Below are 23,118 nucleotides of genomic sequence, written 5' to 3'. Positions count from 1 at the left end.
TAACTACAAGTATGACAGTAATAACTAATTTACCTAGAAAAAGAGTAAACAATTTTTGCCTTCCCCCTTAAAGTCAAGCTTCCAATTCCGAATCAGTTTCTTATTCCACATTCTACTATATAGGAAATACTACGACACAATTCCACCTTGTGTGCATCAGTGTATCCAAAACATCCTCAGTAAATTCCAATTTTTACAGCAAGGTTCATAATAAGATATAACCCACACTTCAAGTTCCAATTTAAAACCTCCACTACCAGTGAAATTACACAGCCATACCATGATTAGTTTGGTTTTTGTTAAGATGTTTTAATAATATCTGTAATAATAGTTCAATGTGTAAAGAGGAGTTATTGAGTAAATATCTTCTCCCAACTTATCTCAGCACCAATTTTGACAACAGTAATGAATTCGGAGTAGGTATTAAAACTCATGGAGAAGAAGTAAAAACTTTGAGGTTCGCCGATGACATTGTAATTCTGTCAGAGACAGCAAAGGACTTGGAAGAGCAGTTGAACGGAATGGACAGTGTCTTTAAAGGAGGATATAAGATGAACATCAACAAAAGCAAAACGAGGATAATGGAATGTAGTCAAATTAAGTCGGGTGATGCTGAGGGAATTAGATTAGGAAATGAGACACTTAAAGTAGTAAAGGAGTTTTTCTATTTGGGGAGCAAAATAACTGAAGATGGTCGAAGTAGAGAGGATATAAAATGTAGACTGGCAATGGCAAGGAAAATGTTTCTGAAGAAGAGAAATTTGTTAACATCGAGTATAGATTTGTCAGGAAGTCGTTTCTGAAAGTATTAGTATGGAGTGTAGCCATGTATGGAAGTGAAACATGGACGATAACTAGTTTGGACAAGAAGAGAATAGAAGCTTTCGAAATGTGGTGCTATAGAAGAATGCTGAAGATTAGATGGGTAGATCACATAACTAATGAGGAGGTACTGAACAGAATTGGGGAAAAGAGAGATTTGTGGCACAACTTGACTAGAAGAAGGGATCGGTTGGTAGGACATGTTTTGAGGCATCAAGGGATCACAAATTTAGCATTGGAGGGCAGCGTGGAGGGTAAAAATCGTAGAGGGAGACCAAGAGATGAATACACTAAGCAGATTCAGAAGTATGTAGGCTGCAGTAGGTACTGGGAGATGAAGGAGCTTGCACAGGATAGAGTAGCATGGAGAGCTGCATCAAACCAGTCTCAGGACTGAAGACCACAACAACAACATAATGAAGGCATTGTTGGATATATTGAAGGTACAACAAAATGATAACAGAGATGACTTTTCAAAATCCTGCAAGATGATCTGATGATCATTTTGGTGTACTTTAATGGAATTCGAATGAGTATCAATTTTTTTGCCAACTGTCATTACATTAATTTCGCAAGATGTTCAAGTGATCACTCACAATCTCAATGTAAGAAATGATAGCCAGTTGCCTATACTTGTAAGCTCTTACGGTTGAAGCACTTATACGACAATGACATCACAAAAATTTATGAATCACAAGGGTAAACAACAAAGGAATACTCTTAAAATTAAATTAAGTAAGAACCCAGAATAACATTGAGAAGGACATTTAATAAACATTTAGAGAACCTCTAGGCATGGATACAGACCTGGAAGGCCTCTTTCTTCTTCTCCAGCTGCCTCTGCCTCTCTAGCAGAGGCTGCTTCAGCTGGGCGAACCTCTTCTCCACTTGCATCTTCTTGGCAACAATGTCGCCCATCTTCTCTGGAGCAGTCTTCTGCAACTTCTCTGCTTGGGTTTCCAAGTCTGTTACTTGCTTTGCCTTCACAGCCATCTGTGTTTCGATCATCTGAAATATGAACAACAAAAAAAGTTAATTTAGTGTGATGACAATTCCTCTCTACACTGTATTCTTGCCCGAGATGAGAAGAACGAAGACAATTCGATTAAAAAAAAAAAAAGACTTACTCTATCTGCAATTTTTGCATATTTTCTGTAATGAATATTTACTTGACACTTGTAATCTTAAGAGCCTTGGAGTTCATACTGTACCTTTTGATTCAGTTAATTAGTAAAGAAACTGGTAAACCTGTATATTCACACTTCTGATTTATAATTCAGTATTTTGTTTTGTTCTGTCTTAATATTTCAGTTCACGAGTAATTTACATAATAATACGTGGGTGACTTCATTGCTTTAAATCATGTGAAGACTTTTTGCCAATTAAGATAAAAACAACATTAAAATAACTGTCTACAGCTAATAACCAAGGTATATATAACGATATCGAACAAATTTCAACAAATATGAAAATTTGTAAAATCAACTGCGTGAGAAACAGTAAATGTCATATCAAAGAATCAAACTTTGTAAAAGAATTTGTTGTCACTGAATTTGACAAAATGTGTGAACTCAACTGTCACATATTATCTGCTAAAGAAAAATTTAATGTAGAATAAATTCAATTGTAAAGTAGGAAACAAAAAAAGATTATAATATTAAGTGATTGTTCAAAGATTACAAATGTAGTACTGGCTGTGACCGCTTTCATTCTTTGACCAGACTCAGTTATATCTTGCTTTATGTGCACTATTGTCTCAGTTTTGGCTCATTGTTATTGTCAGTTCAATTTTTTCACATTCTCAGTGATTATCAACTTTTGACGATGTATTTTGTAATAAATGCCACAATCAAAGAGAAGCAGAAATGTTTTTATCTGCATCTACATTCACGCAGCAAGATGCCAGGACGAAAAATCACCCCTTAGCCAAGGTAAATATTCCACAATAATTTTTATTGTAACATGCTACTCTGCAAATATTTGTTAGTTTGCCGAAAAGTGCTCAGCTTATCACTATTGTGGTTAGGTTGTAGTAGTTAACAGCACCTTATGTAAGCTGCCAGAGACAGTGGTCATATGTGTGTGTGTGTGTGTGTGTGTGTGTGTGTGTGTGTGTGTGTAAGGTGTGCCTGCCTGTGCGTACATGTGTGTGTTTTACTTTGTTTTATGGAGTAGGCTATGACTTAAAGTTCTGTGTGTAACAATCTCTTCACTGTGCCTGTCTGCAACTCAATGTGTCATTTTCACAGTGAGTAGCAATCTATCATTTTCATAATATTATTGATAAAATACATTTGTGACATATTTCACAAACAGAGCCTATTAAAAATTGTAAAACTTCATCAGTCTTCAAAATACATAATTATCAAAGATTTCTTATGGTGAGTGTGTAGAGACCCTTAATGCAAACTTCATAAATGAAACATACTGTCCATTTTTTCGGCTTATACGATTCATCAATGTAGAGAATTCACCAATGTTTTATAACCTGACATAACAGACAAGTAGCTAGCCATGACTGCTAACCATCGTCTGCGAGTGGAGCAAGCTCTCTACAAACAACCAAGGAATGTCATGGAGGAGTCAAGTTTCACGTTAAAGATATTCTAACACAAATAATGGTTTTCGATGTCCATCTATACCCTCCGCTACAAAAAATAGTTTATGCTATCTTTTCTTCGCATGAGTATTTTATTAAATGGTAATCTTTAAGCCAAATATCAGTGAATCTGATTTTGTGGATATACAGCACTAACAGTTTCTTCTTTTCTGAGAAATCCAACACTATGTGCACAGTTAAATACTGAACAGATACAAAAAAAGTAATTCACCAGACTGGTCTAAAAATGGATCTGGTTTAATGAAATCTATTGTAGCCTTGCAAAGGATCTTTGAAACATTAATATCTACCTCATATTACATTCCTCATACATCTACATGTGTGTTTGAAGGACGCATCATCATCATCATCATCATCATCCAGATTGTAATAATTAAGCCTTCGTTTCAAGTTAAATCACACTGAACAGTGTGCGTGTGCGCGTTTTTCCCCTATAAACACACAAAAATACGAACAGAAAATCCCATACCTGCTGCTTTTGCATGAGGATGTTGACAGAAGCCAGGTCTGAGCCTGTGTCCGGGCCTTCTATCTGTTTCTCAAGCTCGTCCATCCAGGTGTCGATGTCGTCACATGTCTGGTGCAAGAGAACTTCCCTATTAGCATCGAAGAGGCGCTCGCCCTTCTCTCGGGTTGTCTCCTCCAGTTTATCAAAGTGGTTGCCAAGCTCCTGCACTTTCGGTTCGACGAGTTCCGCAAGTTCAGGTTTCTCTTTCATCAACTCTGCTGCCGCCTGAATTAATGTGAAGTGAAGGCAATAAGTTACAGACACAGTAGTTACTCAACACTGCTAGAAAAATGTTTTCACATGGAAGATGTAAAACTGGTAAAACCATTTCATACCTTCCTCCACCTCAACACTCATTCCTCATATTAAACTAAAAGGAAACATTACTCTCCTCAAAAAAATTGCAGTATTATGATGGAAAAGGGGGTGGGGGGTGCATGGGGAAGAAGGCGGAGACATTTCAGCTATAGCAAACAGCAGCAGAAGTTAACTGCTGATGCTAAGCAGTGGGATTTGCAGTGGCAGAGAGAGGGAGTAAGTAAGTAAGTAAGTAAGTAAGTGTGTGTGTGTGTGTGGGGGGGGGGGGGGGACAAAACCTTGTTTATGTGAAGCAATTTCTTCAACAGTTACTTACAGCGCCATTATTTTATGAAATGTCACACACAAACAGACAACATTCTGTTAGCATTATGGAACATAGCATACAGTTTTCAAATACAATAGATGATTCCAAATATATACATATCAAATGTTCAATACAAATAGATATAAAGTTTAATTTTTTGTCTCTAAACAAATCTCACTCCAATCTCTCTTTCTTCCCTGAAAGTAAGTATTTTGATAGTGCACACTTCTCTCATTACTGAAGATGGACTATTTACTAGAAAGCAATGAGTACATATTTAATTGACTACAATATTTCCTATACTGATTTTAATGCCACATTAAGAAGATCATCATCAGAATGTTAACAGTGAGAACGGCAGAGAGCCACTGCTATGATTAAAATGTACACCTGCTATTAGAGAAAGGTATTAGTTACTTATACTAGCCTCTTGTATTCTGAAGAGACGGTCTTTGTTGGAGGCGATCTCCGCTTCGAAAGCCTGGTGCCTCGTCCACTTGCTGTGCACTGTCTTGGCACTGCGATACGTGTCATCTAGTGCCGTTACAGTCTTCTCCTGCACCCATTCTCCCAGTTCCTCGCAATCCTGAAATAAATTGAAACATTTACTTTGCAATTTAAACACCTCTGAAAGTTTATAATGTATTATTCAATTTAAACGTTAAATGGGCAACGTTATGAATCCGTATGTTTTATTCCTGAAACTTGTCATTTTAGGGTTTTGACAATGACATATAATTTTCAATAGATTTGATTGCTAATGGAAGTATTTTGTTTCATTCTAAAATCAAACACTGTTGTTACTGGCGAGACTAATAACGTCTGACAACAATATTCAAGTGGTGGGTACTTTATTCTTCTAAGTGATGTATGGCAATGATTTCTCATATGAAAACAGTGCAAGTGATATGAAATAAAGAATGTGTAGCTATATGTAATGAACACTTACTGAATATGTGAAGACTTTTAACATATCTCAAAAAAAAGATGAAAATGTTATGTAATTTGTCACAAGAAGTTGTCCTAAAATGGTCAGTGTGATAAAACTAATTACTAACTATTTTTAACAAAATAAGACCTATATTTATTTGCTCATATTTGCCGCCTTGTCAGTGTACAGCATCAGTGAACACACAAATTTGGCTACAGAGGTTATCAGTCAACTGTCACAAATTGTTTATTAGCTAAACAACTTTTGAAATTTAAGTCAATTTCAATGGCCCCTATTCCTTCTCAGCCAACAACTGCATCAGTACTTAGTAGGAACGAGTATCTCCTTAAAGCTCCTAATGAAGTCCTCTAGTAGGAACCTTGAGGAGACAAGAACCCCAATGTAATGACATAGCAAATGCCCGAGAAGAAATATGGGCTATTGAAATTGACTTAATGTCAAAATCGGTTTGGCCAAGAAACAATATATGTGAGCACAGACTAATAACACCTACAGTCAAATGTATCATCTGTTGAAGGATTATAAACACAGGGCTCATTACTGTCTTATGCACAGAGAGTTCTGTAGGCTCAGTATGCATTTGGTAACACTCAGTATTTTTGTTTATGAAATGCAGTATCTCTCTGTTACTCAATTGTCAGTGAACAATAAGCTATTTTACTTAACATTTCAAATCTTACTAAGCAGAAATGCTTTTCTTTGTCTCTTTAGTCATGTACAGAGTTCCCAGGCCTGAAAATCATCTCCTGAGTGAGCAAGTCAATTACGCAGTTTTTGTTTTGTGTTTATAATGCACCGTTCTACAGATCATTTTACAGCATAATATCACTAGCTGCAATATCATTATTGAAAAGTGTTCAGATTTGAAAGTTATTTAATATGAAAAACATGTTCAGAGAATATGTTCAGTATTGTTGCAGTATACACAGGTATTTGATTCCTATAAACAGCTTTCAAACCCACTTGTTATTATTTCACAACCACTAGCATGCAGAATCAACAATGTAAGCTATCATACATCACCACTTTCAGTACTAATCTTTCTAGAGTTTCATTGTGATTGCAAGAGCCTTCTACTAGAAGGAGGGTCCTTCAGCTGTGCCGAAATGTTGGCAAGGTTAGTATTAAACATAGCAGAGTGCGACAACCTAAAAATATTTTTGTCTACACTGGATATCGTATAATATGAAGTTACGATGATCTCGGAACCACTACACACATTAACGAAGACCTATCAGATTAGGACACTGTCTAAAGAAGGTACACTAGGAAAACCAAAATGTATGCAAGCCACACTTCTTCACATCAAAAAATGAATTTATCACAATTTCACTCTTTTCATGTAAAAATTACGTAAAAATAAATACTTAATGGGTCACAATGGATATCGTTTCGAAATTTGTAAAAGTTGTTAAGAAAAAGGGTAAAAGTAACTGACAAATTACAGTTACTGTCACTCTTGAGTGCAAGTCTTATAACCTGTAGGAACTGGTGAAGCTGCAGCTGATCCTTCAGTTTCTCCATCTGCTCCAGAGCTTTGTTGCGGTTTGCGTGGCGCCGTTCATTGATGCTGTCTGCCTTTTTGCTAACCTTGTCAGCTGGAAAATGAAACAATAAATCATCAGTCAAACTTCACAAACACTTCTTTTCTATCAAACCTCTTGGAACTGTGCTTCCTTATCACAATTTACTACTACTTTCACAGCACAGTTCTTCTGTAGTAGTTCACACTAAAGAATGAGGCAGTTAACAGTAATGTGCTGTTATTTTAACAACCATACTAGACCAACCACCATACCCATCCTCTGGAATATGGCAAGAAGCTTAAGACGTTAATTTTATTTTTCAAAAACCAATGTTGAGAAATATTTCATATATAAGAGCCAATACAAAATAGAACAAAAGAATTGTAACAAAAACTTCACTTATTTCTTAAGTTACTTATGAGAATCCCTTCAAAGACACTTTCCATGTGAGTAGGATGACATGGCCAACAGGAAATTCTTTAATTCACTCACAATACAAGGCATATCCTACGAGACATAAAATATGCTCTGGCAAGTTTTCTAAAAGACATGCACCTATATGTATAAATTTTCTAAAGTAATGTTAAATCTCTAAACACTTCATAAAAAGGTTTAGAATTTTAGCATTTTGAGACAAGGTGAATATTAGAAACTATGACTGAAATTGACAACTACATAGAGATGACATGAAAGTAGTCAAGATTTGTAAAATCATTTTTTAAGATGTTTATAAATAATAACACATATAACTTTTATAAAACACTGTTATATTCTGGAAACTTTTTGAAATTGATTTTTACAAAAAGGGATTAATTAATAATTTATTTATAGATTGAAATGTACAAAAGACTAAATCAACAACAGTTGTAATCATGTATGCTGCAATTCTAATGAACAAGAGGCAAGTGCAATGGTTGTATTAAAGCAACTGTCCTAGTTCCCACATAGAGAATACATGTCCATTTTCCCTCCCTGCTATTCCCATGGGCTCTGGTTATAATGAGATTATCAAAAGGAGATTCAAAATGTTCAAATGTGTGTGAAACATTATGGGACTTAACTGCTAAGGTCATCAGTACCTAAGCTTACACACTACTTAACCTAAATTATCCTAAGAACACACACACACACACACACACACACACACACACACACACAAGCCCGAGAGAGGACTCGAACCTCTGCCAGGACCAGGAGATTCAACCCTGATCATCTTTTTAATATGCCAGCAATCTCAGTTTTAAGGCCAGTTGGGCTGGACATACTCAGTTTCTGTACCATCTTCTGATATAACTTTCCAAATTACATTATTCCGGCTTTATTTAAGATGTTACCTCATTCGGTTCTAGGCGCTACAGTCTGGAGCCGCGTGACCGCTACGGTCGCAGGTTCGAATCCTGCCTCGGGCATGGATGTGTGTGATGTCCTTAGGTTAGTTAGGTTTAAGTAGTTCTAAGTTCTAGGGGACTGATGACCTTAGAAGTTCAGTCCCATAGTGCTCAGAGCCATTTTTTTTTTTTGTTACCTCATTGCATTTAATCACCAATATCTCAAATCACATGAACAAACTTTTTTTTTTTTACCAAAATACCAAAATTAATCTACACACACACACACACACACACACACACACACACACACACACACACACACACCCCTCACCTGCAAAGTGTCCTTCGTCACATAGGCGGCTTGCAAACTGAACTACATTGTTGATTTTGTCATCATTTGCTTCCATTGTAGTAAGGAATGCCTCGTGCCTCTTGATCAAGTTCTCTGCCTGTTCCAAGTTGGTCTGCAAAAAAAGTTGAACTGTTAAAGGGCATTGTGCACGACTTTGAGTTTATGAATTAAATAACCTAGAAACCATTATACACGATACCAGAAGAGCTGTTTAAGTGTTCAAATACAGGCACAGAGTTCACTATAAACAGCAGGCAATCCATTCTTTCCATACTACTGTTATTCCACCCAGGAATTTCCATTGTTTGTATCAGTTTTTTTAATTAAGTATTTTTATTTTAACACTTGATATACCCATCTTACATTCAGAGCAAAACACACTGGACTCTGTATAACTCAGTCCTGAACTGTGAGGAACAAAGCATAATTATACTGATAATTTTAAGTATTCTACCATAAATTAAGTCATTGTGAAGTACAGTGTACTTACTGCAGCTCAGTCATGGCATTTATTTATTTATTTATTTTAATTTCTGTAGCAACAGCAGATAATAGCAGTAGCTGTCTTAATATCAAGAAACACTTACTACCTCGTGTTTGGAAAGTGTGTATTTAATGTTACAATCACATATTAACCGTGTTTGGAATGAATACAGTGCAAAATAAGAAAATGGATATATTAGACAAAAATTAAATGCACAACATGCCAACAACACAATAAAAATAACATAACAGTGTTCTCGAACAAGAAACTTTCAAATTCTTTAATTTGCAAACTGAAACTACCATCCTGAATGTTGCCATAATTATTAACTGCTGAATTGACTGAAATGCTGAGAAATCTGAGATTATTGTACTTTCAGTTCAATAAAGAAAGCTAAACTGAACAGGCAGAAGACCTTTGTGCATCTATACAAAGATAGACATGTGAAACCTACAATTTCTACCATCGTTTACATTAGTGAAAGATCTTGTCAAGAATCCTAGAAAATTCAGGTACTACATAAAATCATCAAGTGAATCTAAGGCTTCTATTCAATCACTTGTTACTCATCTTGTATGGTACCACAAGACAGTAAAAAGAAAGCCGTTTTAAATTTCACGTTTAATAAATTATTGACGCAGGAAGATCAGACTGACTATACTGTCATTTGACCGCCACACAAAATCCTGTACGAAGAACACAGAAAAAGACATCCTTGGCATTGAAAAGCAACTGAAAGAGTTTGAACAAATAAATTGATAGATTAACACAGAATCCCAATTCAGCTTTACAGACAGTACTCCAAGGAATTGGTCCCATGCATTTATCACAAATCTCTAACAGTGGAAACCCCCAGCAACTGGAAATGAGGGCAGACATTTCCCATGTGTAATAAGGATAGAAGAGCCGACTAGCAAAATTTCGTACCAATATCAATGTCAATTTGCTGCAAATTCTTGAGCATACTCTATATATGACTGTAGTAAATTTTCTCAAGAGAAAAAGCTTCTAGCCACGAATTTAGAAACCATCAACACAGCTCATCCTTCTCTCATACAATATCATGCGAACAATGGACAAGAGCAATAGGCAGATTCTCATATTTCTAGATTCCCAAAAAAGTGAGACACAGTGTCACACTCCAGACTGTTAACAAACGACCAAGAACATGGAGTAGGTTGTTGAAGAGATGCGAGTAGCTAGAACACTTCTTAAGTAATAGAACCCCAGTAGCTTAACCCAGACAGTGAGTCAGTATTTTGCAGCTGTTACTTATTGAATTGATAGCTTGGTAATTTTCACACCAATCAGCACCTGCTTTCTTTGGAACTGGGATTATTATATTCTTGAAGTCTCGAACATCTTGCTCACCAGATGGAAGAGTTTTGTCATTGCTGGCTCTCCCAAGGCTATCGGTAGCTCTAATGGAATGCCGTCTACTCCCGGGATCTTGTTTTGACTTATGTGTTTCAGTGCTTTGCCAAATTCTTCATGCAGTATCATATCTCCCTTCTCATGTTCCTATATGTTCTCTTCCACTTCCATAATATTGCCTTCAAGTGCATCTCCTTTGCATAGAACCTCTATATACTCCTTCCACCTTTTTGCTTTCCCTTTTCTTAGTACTGATTTTCTATCTGAGCTCTTGATATTAATACAGGTGGTTCTCTTTTCTCCAAAGGTCTCTCTAATTTTCCTGCAGGCAGTATATCTTTGCTCTAGTGAAATGTACTTCTAAATTGTTAGAGTTGTCCTCTAGCCATTCCTGCTTAGTCATTTTGCACTTCCTGTCAATTTTTTTTTTCAGTTAAATCTCTCTTCTGTTACCCAAGGATTTCTACTAGCCCTCATCTTTTTACCTACTTTATCATCTGCTGCCTTCACTATGCCATCTCTCCAAGCTACCCATTTTCTTCTACTGTATCTCTTCCCCCTGAAACCCTCTACAACCCCTGGAACTTTCAGTTTATCCAGGTCCCATCTCCTTAAATTCCTGCCTTTTTGCAGTTTCTTCAGTTTTAATTTACAGTTCATAACTAATAAATTGAGGCCAGAGTCCACATCTGCCCCTGGAAATGTCTTACAATTTAAAACCTGGATCCTAAATCTCTGTCTAACCATTGTACAATCAATCTGAAACCTTTCGGCGCCTCCAGGTCTCCTCCACATATATAACTTTCTCTCACGATTCTTAAACCAAGTGTTAGCCATGTTTAAATTATGCTCTGTGCAAAATTCTACCAGGCGGCTTCCTCTATCATTCCTTTCCCCCAATCCATATGCCACCTACTACTTTTCCTTCTCTTCCTTTTCCTACTATCGAATTCCAGTCCCCCACGACTACAATTATTACAGATGAAACAAATGGACAAGCAGACGGAAGGAAAGAGGAAGCTTAGCATTTCTTAAAAAATAAATTGTTTTTGTGGACCAATATCAGTTTCAAAATTATATGAGGCTGAGCAAGGATAATAACCAGCTTCTACTCAACATTGTTAAACTGATGAACAGGACACTATGATGAAAGAAATATGTGTGTGTGTGTATGTGTGTGTGTGTGTGTGTGTGTGTGTGTGTGTGTGTTTGTGTTTACGTGCATCTCATTACCCAAGGCAATTCTCTTCAAGGTTTCAATGGCATAACTTTCTTGTATTACGAATAATAAATTATTTCTGCGCCCTACACTTCTCTAAAGTAGCAATTTTTGTTTACTGCTTCATCACATTTGCTCCTGTTATGACAGTCTTTACTTCTGATATCAAAGTTTCTGTTCATGTGATGTAATGAACAGTCAATTGGTACCTGCACCATGTTGCCATATTCTACCGCCTCTTTCCTCAAAATCACTTTGCCAACATAATCTGGAAGCTGTGAAATGTGCACACGCAGACTATTTGCATTTTCCATTGTGGCTGAAAACAAACATAAAAGTAAAGCTTCAGTTTCTATTTTGCGTCATCAGATGTGTTTCCACACAAGGATATAGCCTTCAGTTCCTTGCAACACAAAGAAGGTGACTGGGTATAGCAAATTTAAGAGTGTGCGCAACTCCACAGCTTCTCGTCACTACAAGGAGTCTGTAAATAGGGGACCGAGAGCAGATTTCTGCTAAACATTTTCCACTCACCGGCGTCTCGTCCTTACTGAGCACGTGCTCCTGCTGGGCCAGCAGCACCTCGGCCTGCTTGGCGTCGCGGTCGAACATCTGCAGGTTAAGCGACTGCGACAGCAGCTGCTGCCGGTTCTCCCACATCTGGTGCAGTTCCTCCCAGCCGTCACGCAGCGCCTTAAGCCGCTCCCTCAGGAACATGTACTGCGGGTCGTCCTGCGTCGAGGGCTCCTGCACACGACAGTCTGCTCAGGTCTCTGTGTCTACTTGCAAATACAGTGTAGTAAATAATGGAACAGCACAGGAGAAATTGACAACATTAAATGCTGCAGATCGATTGTGTGCCCTAGAAGACCTCTGACACTGATGACATTTTAGCAGTGGGGTACTGTAGGTTGTATACCTCCATTCTGGTCCTTAGAGTTAGCGCTATAATAAGCTAATAGCGTGGCGAACCGACTAAAAAGTAAAATATTGGCCAACAATCTAAATGAGAGTTATTATTGTACAATGATCTGAATTCACAATACACGTAAGTAAGAAACTTGGTGGCTAAACAGGCAATTGTCAGACTACAAATCTAACGGTTCTTGTATCCAACTACCATTTGCTTTTAATTTTTTTCCGACACTTGCCTCTCCTTCATTTCTACCAAAACTTAGTCTGTGTGAAATAGTTACTTTCACGTGAAAGAAGAAAAACTGGTATCAATAAATGAGATGGGATATATAATTTTAATACTGACATATTGACACTTTTAAAAAATGAAATGGCTGCGCATTTTTTAACTTTATAGCTGTGGCTTAATTTTTAGTAAAGTGGTGCTCTGCCCAAAAAAAAAACCATTTGTGCAGCCTGCATAAAAATTCGCTACAAGTCCTGTTGAAGCATATCACTAAGGTGGTGGTGGTGGTAATGATGATGATGATGATGATGATGATCAATGAGGGATCTACCCCATCCACAGTCATTGCTGCTCAGTTCTATGTATCCGAGACAAACATTGATTACGAGTGCCAAAATTTATGACGAATGGAAATATGTTGTTGTTGTGGTCTTCAGTCCTGAGACTGGTTTGATGCAGCTCTCCATGCCATACAGTAAAGCTGCATGCCCTCGGGAAAAATTACGGCTGTAGTTTCCCCTTGCTTTCAGCCGTTCGCAGTACCAGTTCGCAGTACAGAACGGAAATACCAGTTGCAAAAACTGTAATATTACAGGGATATAGAATGGCTGCCCAATACTTACCTCCTGGAGGGAGGAGGGTGGGTCAGTCAGACCCTATGTTGAGGGAATCCAACTGCTGTGAGGATGTGAGGTGACAAATGTGAAGGGCAAGGGCTCAGAGGTAATGAGATTGTGTCTCAAGGGCTTAAACTCTTTAGTTCCACTCAACCTGTGGCCTGAATGAACTGTCCCTCCTTCCCAATCTAATCTTTTTTTCTCACGGGCAAAGAGCTAACATTTCTGAAAGCTACAATCCTTTTCTTTCTCCCTTTTGCGTCACAACAGGTATTTTACCTTCTGAGGATAAGTACTGGCCATCTAATATGTCGCCTCGTGTTTTTAAAATGTACAGTAAGGTGCAATTGATGATTATAACACAAACAACAGTGCTCTAGTGCAGGTAAGTATCCTGTTTTACAATAAAATATTGGAAGGGTTGTAGTAGTTTAACATTAGGATCACCATTAACATTATTTTGTCATCATTACTTTTCCCCTCTACATTTATTCTTTTTTATTAATAAAATTGTAAATGCTTAGAACTGGAGGAAAGATTAATGGAAGGGTATATTCCACCACTGCCAGGGCTGTGAATGTGCTGCATAAATATGTAAATTGTGACTGATAATCCAAATAAACTCACTCTATTTTTAGACTGAAGTACATAAAAATGGTACCTCATTCCACAACGAAGGATGGGTAAGGATAAAATTAAATCACTGTGGATCATTATTATGTTATTTGATTTTTGAAACATTCCTCCGGAAAGTTTAACAGAAACCTAAAACTGTATTTTAGATATCAAACAGCCTAATTTTGAATTAGTAATATTTGTTTCTAACGGCAAGGACTAATTTTTTTGGCAATTTGAATTTGGGACAGCAATGACTCTGGTGAAACATAAACCTACTTGAGCGAAGCATATTAATATTAAAATGGCCTCAACCGCACTTACAGCAGTGATGCGCTCTCCATACTCCATCATCTTGGTGTAGTCGTCCCTGTAGTTGTCGATCTCCTCGCGGATGGTCTGGTGCTGGCTCAGCAGCTGCTCCGCCTCAGCCAGCGATGCTGGAGTGTCCTCAGAGGCCACGTCGGTCTGCGTCTTGGTCAGCCAGGCCTGGAAGTGGTCCAGGTCGCGCAGGAAACGGTGCAGGTCGCCCGCCTCCTCCAGTTTGGCGTCGCGCTCCTTCAGCTGTGTTCCGTGAGAGGAAAATTAAGGACTGCCGCAGTTGTCCGTGGCAATTAACGTTATGTACGATGACAGAATAAAATTATCAAAAGATGGAACACAATCCTTTGCAAAAAAATTCTGGGAGTTACAAATCGACCAAAAATGTATTTGAGATTGCCAGTCTTACTCATCTGCATTCTTCCTCCTAATCTACCCACATAAGATGATAGAATTTTTTTGCTCTAGTTTGTATGATATTGTTCCAACAAATTTTCAAATATAAATGAGGAACCATCTGAAGGTGCATTATCAAAGCTGAAAAGTTGCCCAGATTACTGAGTCAGGAGATACTTATCATCCAGTAACTCTCCCTATTTCCTATACCTTGCCAGTTCTTTTCCTTCATCCCTCTTCCTTTCCCTGACCCTTCTACCAGGAGGAAGGGCCATTGGCTCTTAAAGCTTGCACATTCCATAACTTTTGTGTGTGTTCTCTCCTGACACTGCTTAATAAGTAGGTTTTTTCATATGTAAAATTGTTGGTTCAAAACTATGGCTTCATCCGTTTCAGGGAAACTATTACACTTAGAGGAGAAGGAATATACATACAGGGAGCTTCAAAAAATACTTCTACAAAGTTTGGAGACAAGTTCCTTACACAAAAAAAGAACAAAAAGGTTCATACAAACACGTATACAAAAATCCATTTTCGTGTTACTAATGAAAGTTTACACTTTGGTGATTAGAGCTCATCAACACAAACTCGTAACAAACGCTCAAAATGTTGTCCTCGTGCTTATAAACATGCACACACCTGTCGAATCATGGGCTGTTGCACCCTTTCAGATACACCAAAAGTTTCAAAAGGTTTTCCAGGACTCCACGGCACACTGATGATTAGTTTCTGCATGAGGGTGGTCTGCTGCAGGTCCCCACAGAGATTGGTGGAAGGTACAGGCCATGGAACTGGTGATCCTCTATGCCTCCATTCCTTACAGTCAACATAAAGGGTACTACCTAGTGCATCTTTAACACAGAGACAAATGAGTGAAGAGGCAAACTACTCACTGACAGCCTGTGCAACAAACCATCAGCAGGCGTAAGCTCCTGCACATGTTGAAGATGACACGTACTCTTCAAGAAGTATCCTCCGTGCCGAAGGAGATGTACCACATGCCAACGCCACTGAAACCTGGCTACTTGTTGGCTGCCCACAGGACTTGCTCTTCCGTCCAGACGTACGAGCAACATGTAGTCTTTTTGTCAGTCAACGGTCTGTAGTGCTATGGATCCTGTCCTAGCAACCCGACGATACATAGTGCCAAAGGTTGGATAACTCAGCTGCCTTCGGCCTGGAAATGCCGCCTGTTACTGCCTCGTGTCCATTTTCATTTGGACAGCTGTACGTAAAAACATTTCTGACTGCTCATGAAATGAATATCTTGCCATGTTGGAAATAAGCATGTTCAGGACAGAAGAATGATGAATGTGAAGAAGCCTCCCTGGCAACACAACACCATCTAGGATATGGTGAGTCAAACGGGTTCATAGGTAAGTGGAATTATTGGGTTGTGCATGGAAACCCCCTAAATGTCAACTTTCATTAATAAGCCAGGGATTCAGAGATATGTTTATATGAACTTTTTTCTAGTTTTGCTGTAAGGAACATCTTCCCAAAGTTTGTAAAAATATTTCTGAAACAGTCTTTATATTCCTGGGTAAATCAAGTACCACAAGTACTGCTACACTAATGAATGGTGGCTTCCAAAGCACAGACATAAATGTACACTGATGAACCACTGTATTACGGTGACTTGCTCAATAACATGTGGGTCCACCGTAGGAATGCAATGCGGCAGTAATTTGGCACGGCACAGATTTGATACGTCCTTGGAAGGTTTCCAGAGGAATGTCACATTAGGTGTCTATGTGAAATGTCAGGTAATTCCTTAAGTTATGAGTCGGTGGTTTGTGGGCGCAATGCTCGTCCCTTAAAGAACCCGAGATGTAGTCCATCGGGTTCAGACTGGGCAAATTCGGTGGACACAATACAAATGCAAGTTGACTATCCTGCACCACAAACCACAGCACAATTCTGGACGAAACTCTTGCTGAAACACGCAATAACCATAAAAGAAAACATCAAATGTGAAGAGATGCGGGTAGTCCACAATAGTGTTCAAATATCTCCCCGTCATCATGGCACCTGTCACAACTACCACGTGTCCCACGTAAGCCCAGGCAAATGTCCCCCATAGCATAACACAGACCCCACTAGCCTTTATCCACAGCACGATACACGTTTCGAACATCTGTTCACCTGGATGACAGCATACCTAAACACAGCTGTCTCAACCTGGTAGAACAAGAAATGTTATCCATCTGACCTGTCGACAAGTTTGTGTCGATCCAAGGTCGAATCTCAATTAACCTGAGCCCACTGCAATCTCGGTTGACAGTGTTGTTTGGTCAATACTGGAAGAAGTAGATGTGGTCTGCTGCAGAGCCCCATTTTCACCAATGTGCAGCAAACAGCATACCCCAAAACACTTTTACATACTCTGGCACTGTACTCTGTCGTCGGATCTGGCACAGATCCCGCTTCATATGTCGGACAAGCCTCTGACCAAATTCTGTGATGAGGTATCGACATCCAGCACCTTGCCACCTACTCGAGGTTTCACCATCCTTCAGCCATTTTCCACAGACACCCATAACAGCAGCACATGTACAGCAGAGAAGACTCACCATATTCAAATGCTCGTCCCAATCGCTGGGCCATAAAAATGTGTTCTCTTTCGATGTCACTTATGCAACTAGTACTGACACTTTAACGATTCTCCCACTCTGCTTATATACTGCCCTCATGTGTCACACGCCCATAACACCACCAGGCAGCGTTCAGTCTCACGGTGGACAGTAACTGCTGCAGCTACTCACCATCTGTGTCAGCTGCTCCCAGACGAGCTTGATCTGGTCGATCCTCTCCTGGATCAGCTCCCTCTCCTCAGGGTGCTCGGCTCCGATCGTCTCTGCTTCCTGCTGCAAGGAGTCCAGCTTGGCCTGAATAGCAGCCAGATCACGCTCCATGCCAGATAGCCGACGCTGTAACACGACATGCAATGCACGGTAAGTTCCAGGAATGTACTGGATGTAAAAGTACTAAAATTGACTTTTCTCATTATATCCTTAATGTACTGAAAATCCAACATAGTATGCTCTGACCAAAAACACTGAGAACGACAAAATTAACACAGAAATAGCAGCCCAATCTAAAGCGATACTCCTGAAAACTGGCCCAAAAAGAAATAGTATTTCTGACACAGCAAAATTACGTCAATAAGATAAGATTAAACCATTTATTATTCTGAAGAGGAAGGAAGATGAAGATGTGACGAACATTATCCTTTTCTGCAGTTACACAATTACTTTGCAATTCACACATATCAATAATTCACTCTAAGAAGTCGCTCAACACGGCGGTTGACAGAAGTAGGCGTTTCAAAAGAAGTCTAACAACATCGGTCTGTGCTACAGTTTTGTCAGCACAGCCAATCAAATAAGCCTTATCTATCAGACAGCACAGTACTCTGCGAGGCTACGTATTCAAACTAAGCTATAATATTAGTTGGAAATACTTGGAAATGGATGTCCTCTACACGTGATCACAATCACACAGCAACAATACGGAAACAGTGTGGCTACAACAATGCCAGTGTACTGACAACAAGTACATCAAAAGTATATGGAAGTGAGTGAATATATTTGTCAAATATCACACAGACTTCAGACTTCTGTATCAGCCACCACGCTGAGCGAGTTCTTAGAGGGTACAATTACTAAGTACTTGACGGAGAATGCTAGGGGCTACTTTCAATCAGTATCTCTATTTTTACACACTTGAACAATGTATGGGAAAAATGAACACCTAAATCTTTTTATGAAAACACTTATTCCTCATTTTATTGTCATGCTCACACTTCTGTATGCACATATCGGGCAACAAAATATTTTGGTATTTGGGAGATGATGTAGTAGTTTGAAATTCTGTAAAAAGGCTTTAACATAATGAAAACTGTCCTTATTTTAATTACTGCCATCCCAATTCCCTAATCATAACAGTGATACTTTCTCACCCAATTCCTGATAACCCAAAATGAGCAGCTCCTCTTCAAACTTTTTCTTGTCTGTCAATCCTCTCTGGTAAAGACATAAAACTGCTCAGTAATACTCTGAAAGAGGACCAACAAATGCTGTGCAAGCAATTTTTCTAGGGTATTTGTTATGCTTTCTGCATCTTCTGTCAATTGTAATTTTGTTTACTGTAAACCGTAAATATTTAATTGAATCGACAACCTTCATATTACAGCCGCCCCCCCCCCCCCCTCCAAATAAAAAAGAATAATAAAAAAATAAATAATAATAATAATAATAATAACACTTTGAATCAAACCATAAAAGAAATTCTGTGAAGGAAAACTCTCATATTTCCAAAGAGGGATTGAAAGAAGAGGGAGGCTGATTTTACTTAAAAGGTTATTTGAGAAAAATTATTTCACTAATTGTGCGAGAGCTTTTAACCAAAATTCAATTAATATCACCTGAAGTGTCATAATGCCAGTGAGGTCCATCTCCAGACTGTCCGTCGACTGGAGAATACGCTTCTTGTCCTCGATCCAGGACATGGTCTCCCGACACTCGATGTGATATGTCTGCACTCCATGCGCAGAGTTCAGTTCCTCTTTCTTTGCTTCTGCTTTCTCTCGTAGCTGTGCCCATTCGTGGTTCAACTGCAAACAAATATACGCATTCAGTTTATGAAAAATTTCTGTGGAGCGACAATGGTTTGTTAACAGTAAACTCTTAATAGGTAACCACTATAGACAGTAGGCAGTAAACTTTTAAGTAATTTGAAAAATGCTGTTGCAAATTTGACCGAGCACTACACGCCAAATAAAAAATGATGTCAAAGTGAAGTAAAGCATATTTGGGAAGTGTCCTCATTCACGACATACTCAGTTCACAACATAAAAGTGAGCGGGTCATCCAGAAAATAAGTTTGCCTATTTTTAAAAAAAGAAAACAAGCTTACATCAAAAACTTTACTGGCAGTACATATAGCACTCTTATAGCTATTTTTTGACACAACCAGCATCAGAACTGAGACACTTGTCATACTGTGGGACCAATTTTTGTATTCCTGTGTTGTAAAAGTCTGCCAGTCTTTTTCAGCTCTTTGTCATTGTGAAAATGCTGAACAAAAGACAGGAACATCTTGAGGCACAAGGAAAAATGGAAACTGCTGGGAGCAAGATTGGGACTGTACGGAGAATGGCCAACCAATTCCCTGCTAAACTCCTTCAGAACAGCTGTTGTGCACCACACTGTATGTGGGAGAGCAGTGTCACAAATCTGCACAATACTTCCACTGAGTATATCACACCTCTCACTGTGACTGGACAGTATCAGTTTCCCAGAGTTACATGATAATGGTCTGCGTTCGCTGTTTCAACTCCGGGCACGACACCAGTGACAAAATGCCCTTCTATACAAGAACATTGCGCACACCACGTTCCGCACCAATGCAGTCTGTTAGAGCTTTGCCTTGACTGTAAATCCAGTGCGATACCAATCCATTGGCTGCTGCTCAGTTTCCAGATACACCTCATCGTCTGTTAAGATCCTGTCAAGAAGCTTATCCGAGTCATAATGGTACTGATTCCTATGTGTTAATGCTGCCCCTAAGCGATTCAGTTTCATGTTCAGATAACAAGTTTATCGGTACTCTTCTGGCGCACACTTTCTTCAACAGCAGCCACTTAGTGACAATTCCACACAGCAAGGATTGCTATATCTACGGAAAATGCTGCAGAGAACCATAATCTCCGTAATGCACTACTGCACCAACTACACGAGGTCATCAATGATGGACAGTCGCCCACAGCCCTCTTCAATACAGATACTGCCGATCTTTGAAAAATTCCCAAACCGGCAACGCACGTATTCACTCGTGACCTACTGCCCATACCCCTGATACAACAGGTGGTACATCTGGACACTTCTGTGTTCCGTGCATTAAGAAAGTTTATCACAGACTGAATGTCACAGTTGGCACAAGAAAGAGTAAGAGCCACCACCTTCAGCCACTGCTAGAGCACTGTTGACAACAGCATAGACTTCTATGGCCATCATGTGATTGCATGCCATAACTCTGTCACACCCCTGCTACTTTCCAGCTGAATACTTTTACTTTAAGAAAAACCAACCTTAGTTTCTGGAAGAACGTAGTAGGCAACTGTCTAGCAAAAATCTTTATCTCCGAAACAATGTTTCTATTAATCTGCTTATCGTAACATTTCCTTTACTCGTACAATTCTTCCTGAAAATTTTTCTTCAGATTCTAAATGGAATACTCTGCTGCAAAAAGTCATCATCACAATCAGTAACAGAAGTACTTTAAAAAAAATTTTATATTAAATGATACACTTCTGTGAGTTTGCAAAATAAAATTACAAGCAGAATCGTTAAACAAATTATGTTTTTAGAAGATACATTTCCTCTGGATTGAGTATTCAAATTTTATGCACAATATTTCCATCAGCAGCTGCAACTGCCTTCAACATGTACTATGAGCAAAAGTACTAGGTTGCCTCCCAACTGGACTCAGTTTAGTGTGCAGGGGGAGATGACTCTCTGGATGACTGTCTGGACATAACAAACTATGGCTGCTATCAATATAACAGCAAAAGTTCAACATTTATTTCTTTAAGTTTCCCTACAGATCTTTTAACTTCCTTAATATATCCTGAATATTCTAATCTTTATCTCTATGATACATTACAAAATTTATGAGATTAAATCTTAATACACTCACAAAATTGCTACATATTTACAAATATTAGGCATATCAGAATTTTCCAATTAGCACTCCTGACAGGATTACATATACTAATTGAGGCTTTGCTTAGTGTTGCCAGATTTACACAGGATGTCCTCAATTTTTAGTGGGCAGTGACCCGACTGACATAAGCCTTACACGGGACATCAAATGTACAGACTTTTTGCCACTATTACCAATTCGAAATACCATGTACGTTCACTTAAAAATTGGTCAACTAAATGAAATTTCCAAAATGAGTTTCTGAATGTACCAATGGCAGTGACCAAAAATTTTGGAACACAGTGCGCCAGAAGGTTGCAATCAGCTGTTTAACTAAAAGTAGGCCTCGGCACAAGCCACAACTCCATACTTCAAAGACAGTCAGTCACATGGCTTTAATCGTATTATTAGTGCGACCACACTGCTTTCTGAAAAGTCCTTCACCCCCCCCCCCCCCCCCCCAAATTGCGCTCACTGACAGGATAAGACTTCTCTTAGCATACCGTGCAGAGTGGCTGAAGTTAAAAAATTATTCATCTGTGCACACGGCCCAACTGTATATTATGCACGTTAAAGGATAATAATTAGTGTTTGAACATACTGTTGACTTACACTGGAGTGAATAGGAAATTTTTGTATCACCAGCTTCAAGTTGGTACTGTTCATGAGCAGAACAGCACTTTTGAGTATAGTTGTACCAGTGTACCAACTTTGTTCATAAAATATTATAAGGAAATACTGATCTAATTATCGAAAGTTGATGTCCTTTTGTCCCAATTTTTAGGTCTCTGTGCCACTGATTTTTTAAACCGCCAGCCCATAAATCTTCATGTTCTGCCAATTGGATCTTGTTCCATATTTGGATGACAAAAGTAATTAACGTCATACTAAACATCACCTGGTTCTGCCGTGCAACTATCTGTTCGCTGTTGGGGTGCTCCACATGCAGCAACTGGCGAGCCAGCTGGTTGACAACTGCAACACGGGACGCATTGGCATTCATCTCCTTCTCGAAGCCATCGTAGCGGTGCTTCATGATCTCCACGTCCTCGATGTCTTTCACTGGAACCATAGTCTGGAGCATGCGGTCCTGGAGGCACGAACAATCAATTGTTAGTAAATAGATATCATGCAACTATAGTCTGAAGAATTGTGTACAGAAATAATTGTGTACAGAAATAATTGTCACTGAAATGAAAATTTAAATATTGCCAAATATTGGGAGAGTTGCACTTGTACCCCACTTGTGATTTTAGTATCAAACACAACCTTATTATGATCCAAATACTTCAGTATAAAGTGTCAATCACAATAATCATGAAGCATAAAGTTATTTGTAAGGCTTTTCTTTCCTCAAGTTACTTTCAGTGACAGTATTTTCCAAAATATGACATGGAAAGTTTATATTTTTTAATTTTATTGAGCACAGAATTCGAATGTAATATGGGCATTTTTTTTACAACAATAATTCATGTTTAAATGTTTTATTGCCTGAAGGAAGACACTTTAG

The 23,118-nt window shown here is 38.7% G+C and overlaps 1 protein-coding gene across 5 annotated transcripts in view; it reads right to left on the bottom strand.

Annotated features, from left to right (window-relative positions):
- LOC124717362 (spectrin beta chain) overlaps nt 1-23,118 on the bottom strand; it is a 496,390-nt gene that overhangs the window by 88,308 nt on the left and 384,964 nt on the right. For all 5 annotated transcript variants that reach the window (XM_047244197.1, XM_047244195.1, XM_047244196.1 and 2 more), the window contains exons 16-25: nt 22,507-22,698; nt 19,330-19,518; nt 17,669-17,833; nt 14,511-14,750; nt 12,348-12,560; nt 8,716-8,848; nt 7,007-7,125; nt 5,003-5,161; nt 3,912-4,175; nt 1,630-1,830 (exon numbers count right to left, since the gene is read on the bottom strand). In XM_047244197.1, the coding sequence (XP_047100153.1) occupies nt 1,630-1,830; nt 3,912-4,175; nt 5,003-5,161; nt 7,007-7,125; nt 8,716-8,848; nt 12,348-12,560; nt 14,511-14,750; nt 17,669-17,833; nt 19,330-19,518; nt 22,507-22,698 (1,875 nt within the window). The remainder of the gene's footprint in view (nt 1-1,629; nt 1,831-3,911; nt 4,176-5,002; nt 5,162-7,006; nt 7,126-8,715; nt 8,849-12,347; nt 12,561-14,510; nt 14,751-17,668; nt 17,834-19,329; nt 19,519-22,506; nt 22,699-23,118) is intronic.

This window comes from Schistocerca piceifrons, chromosome 9 (genome assembly GCF_021461385.2).
Source record: "Schistocerca piceifrons isolate TAMUIC-IGC-003096 chromosome 9, iqSchPice1.1, whole genome shotgun sequence".
Lineage (NCBI taxonomy): Eukaryota > Metazoa > Arthropoda > Insecta > Orthoptera > Acrididae > Schistocerca > Schistocerca piceifrons.
The sequence above is the reverse complement of the archived record's forward strand: the minus strand, read 5'-3'. Positions and strand labels throughout refer to the sequence as shown.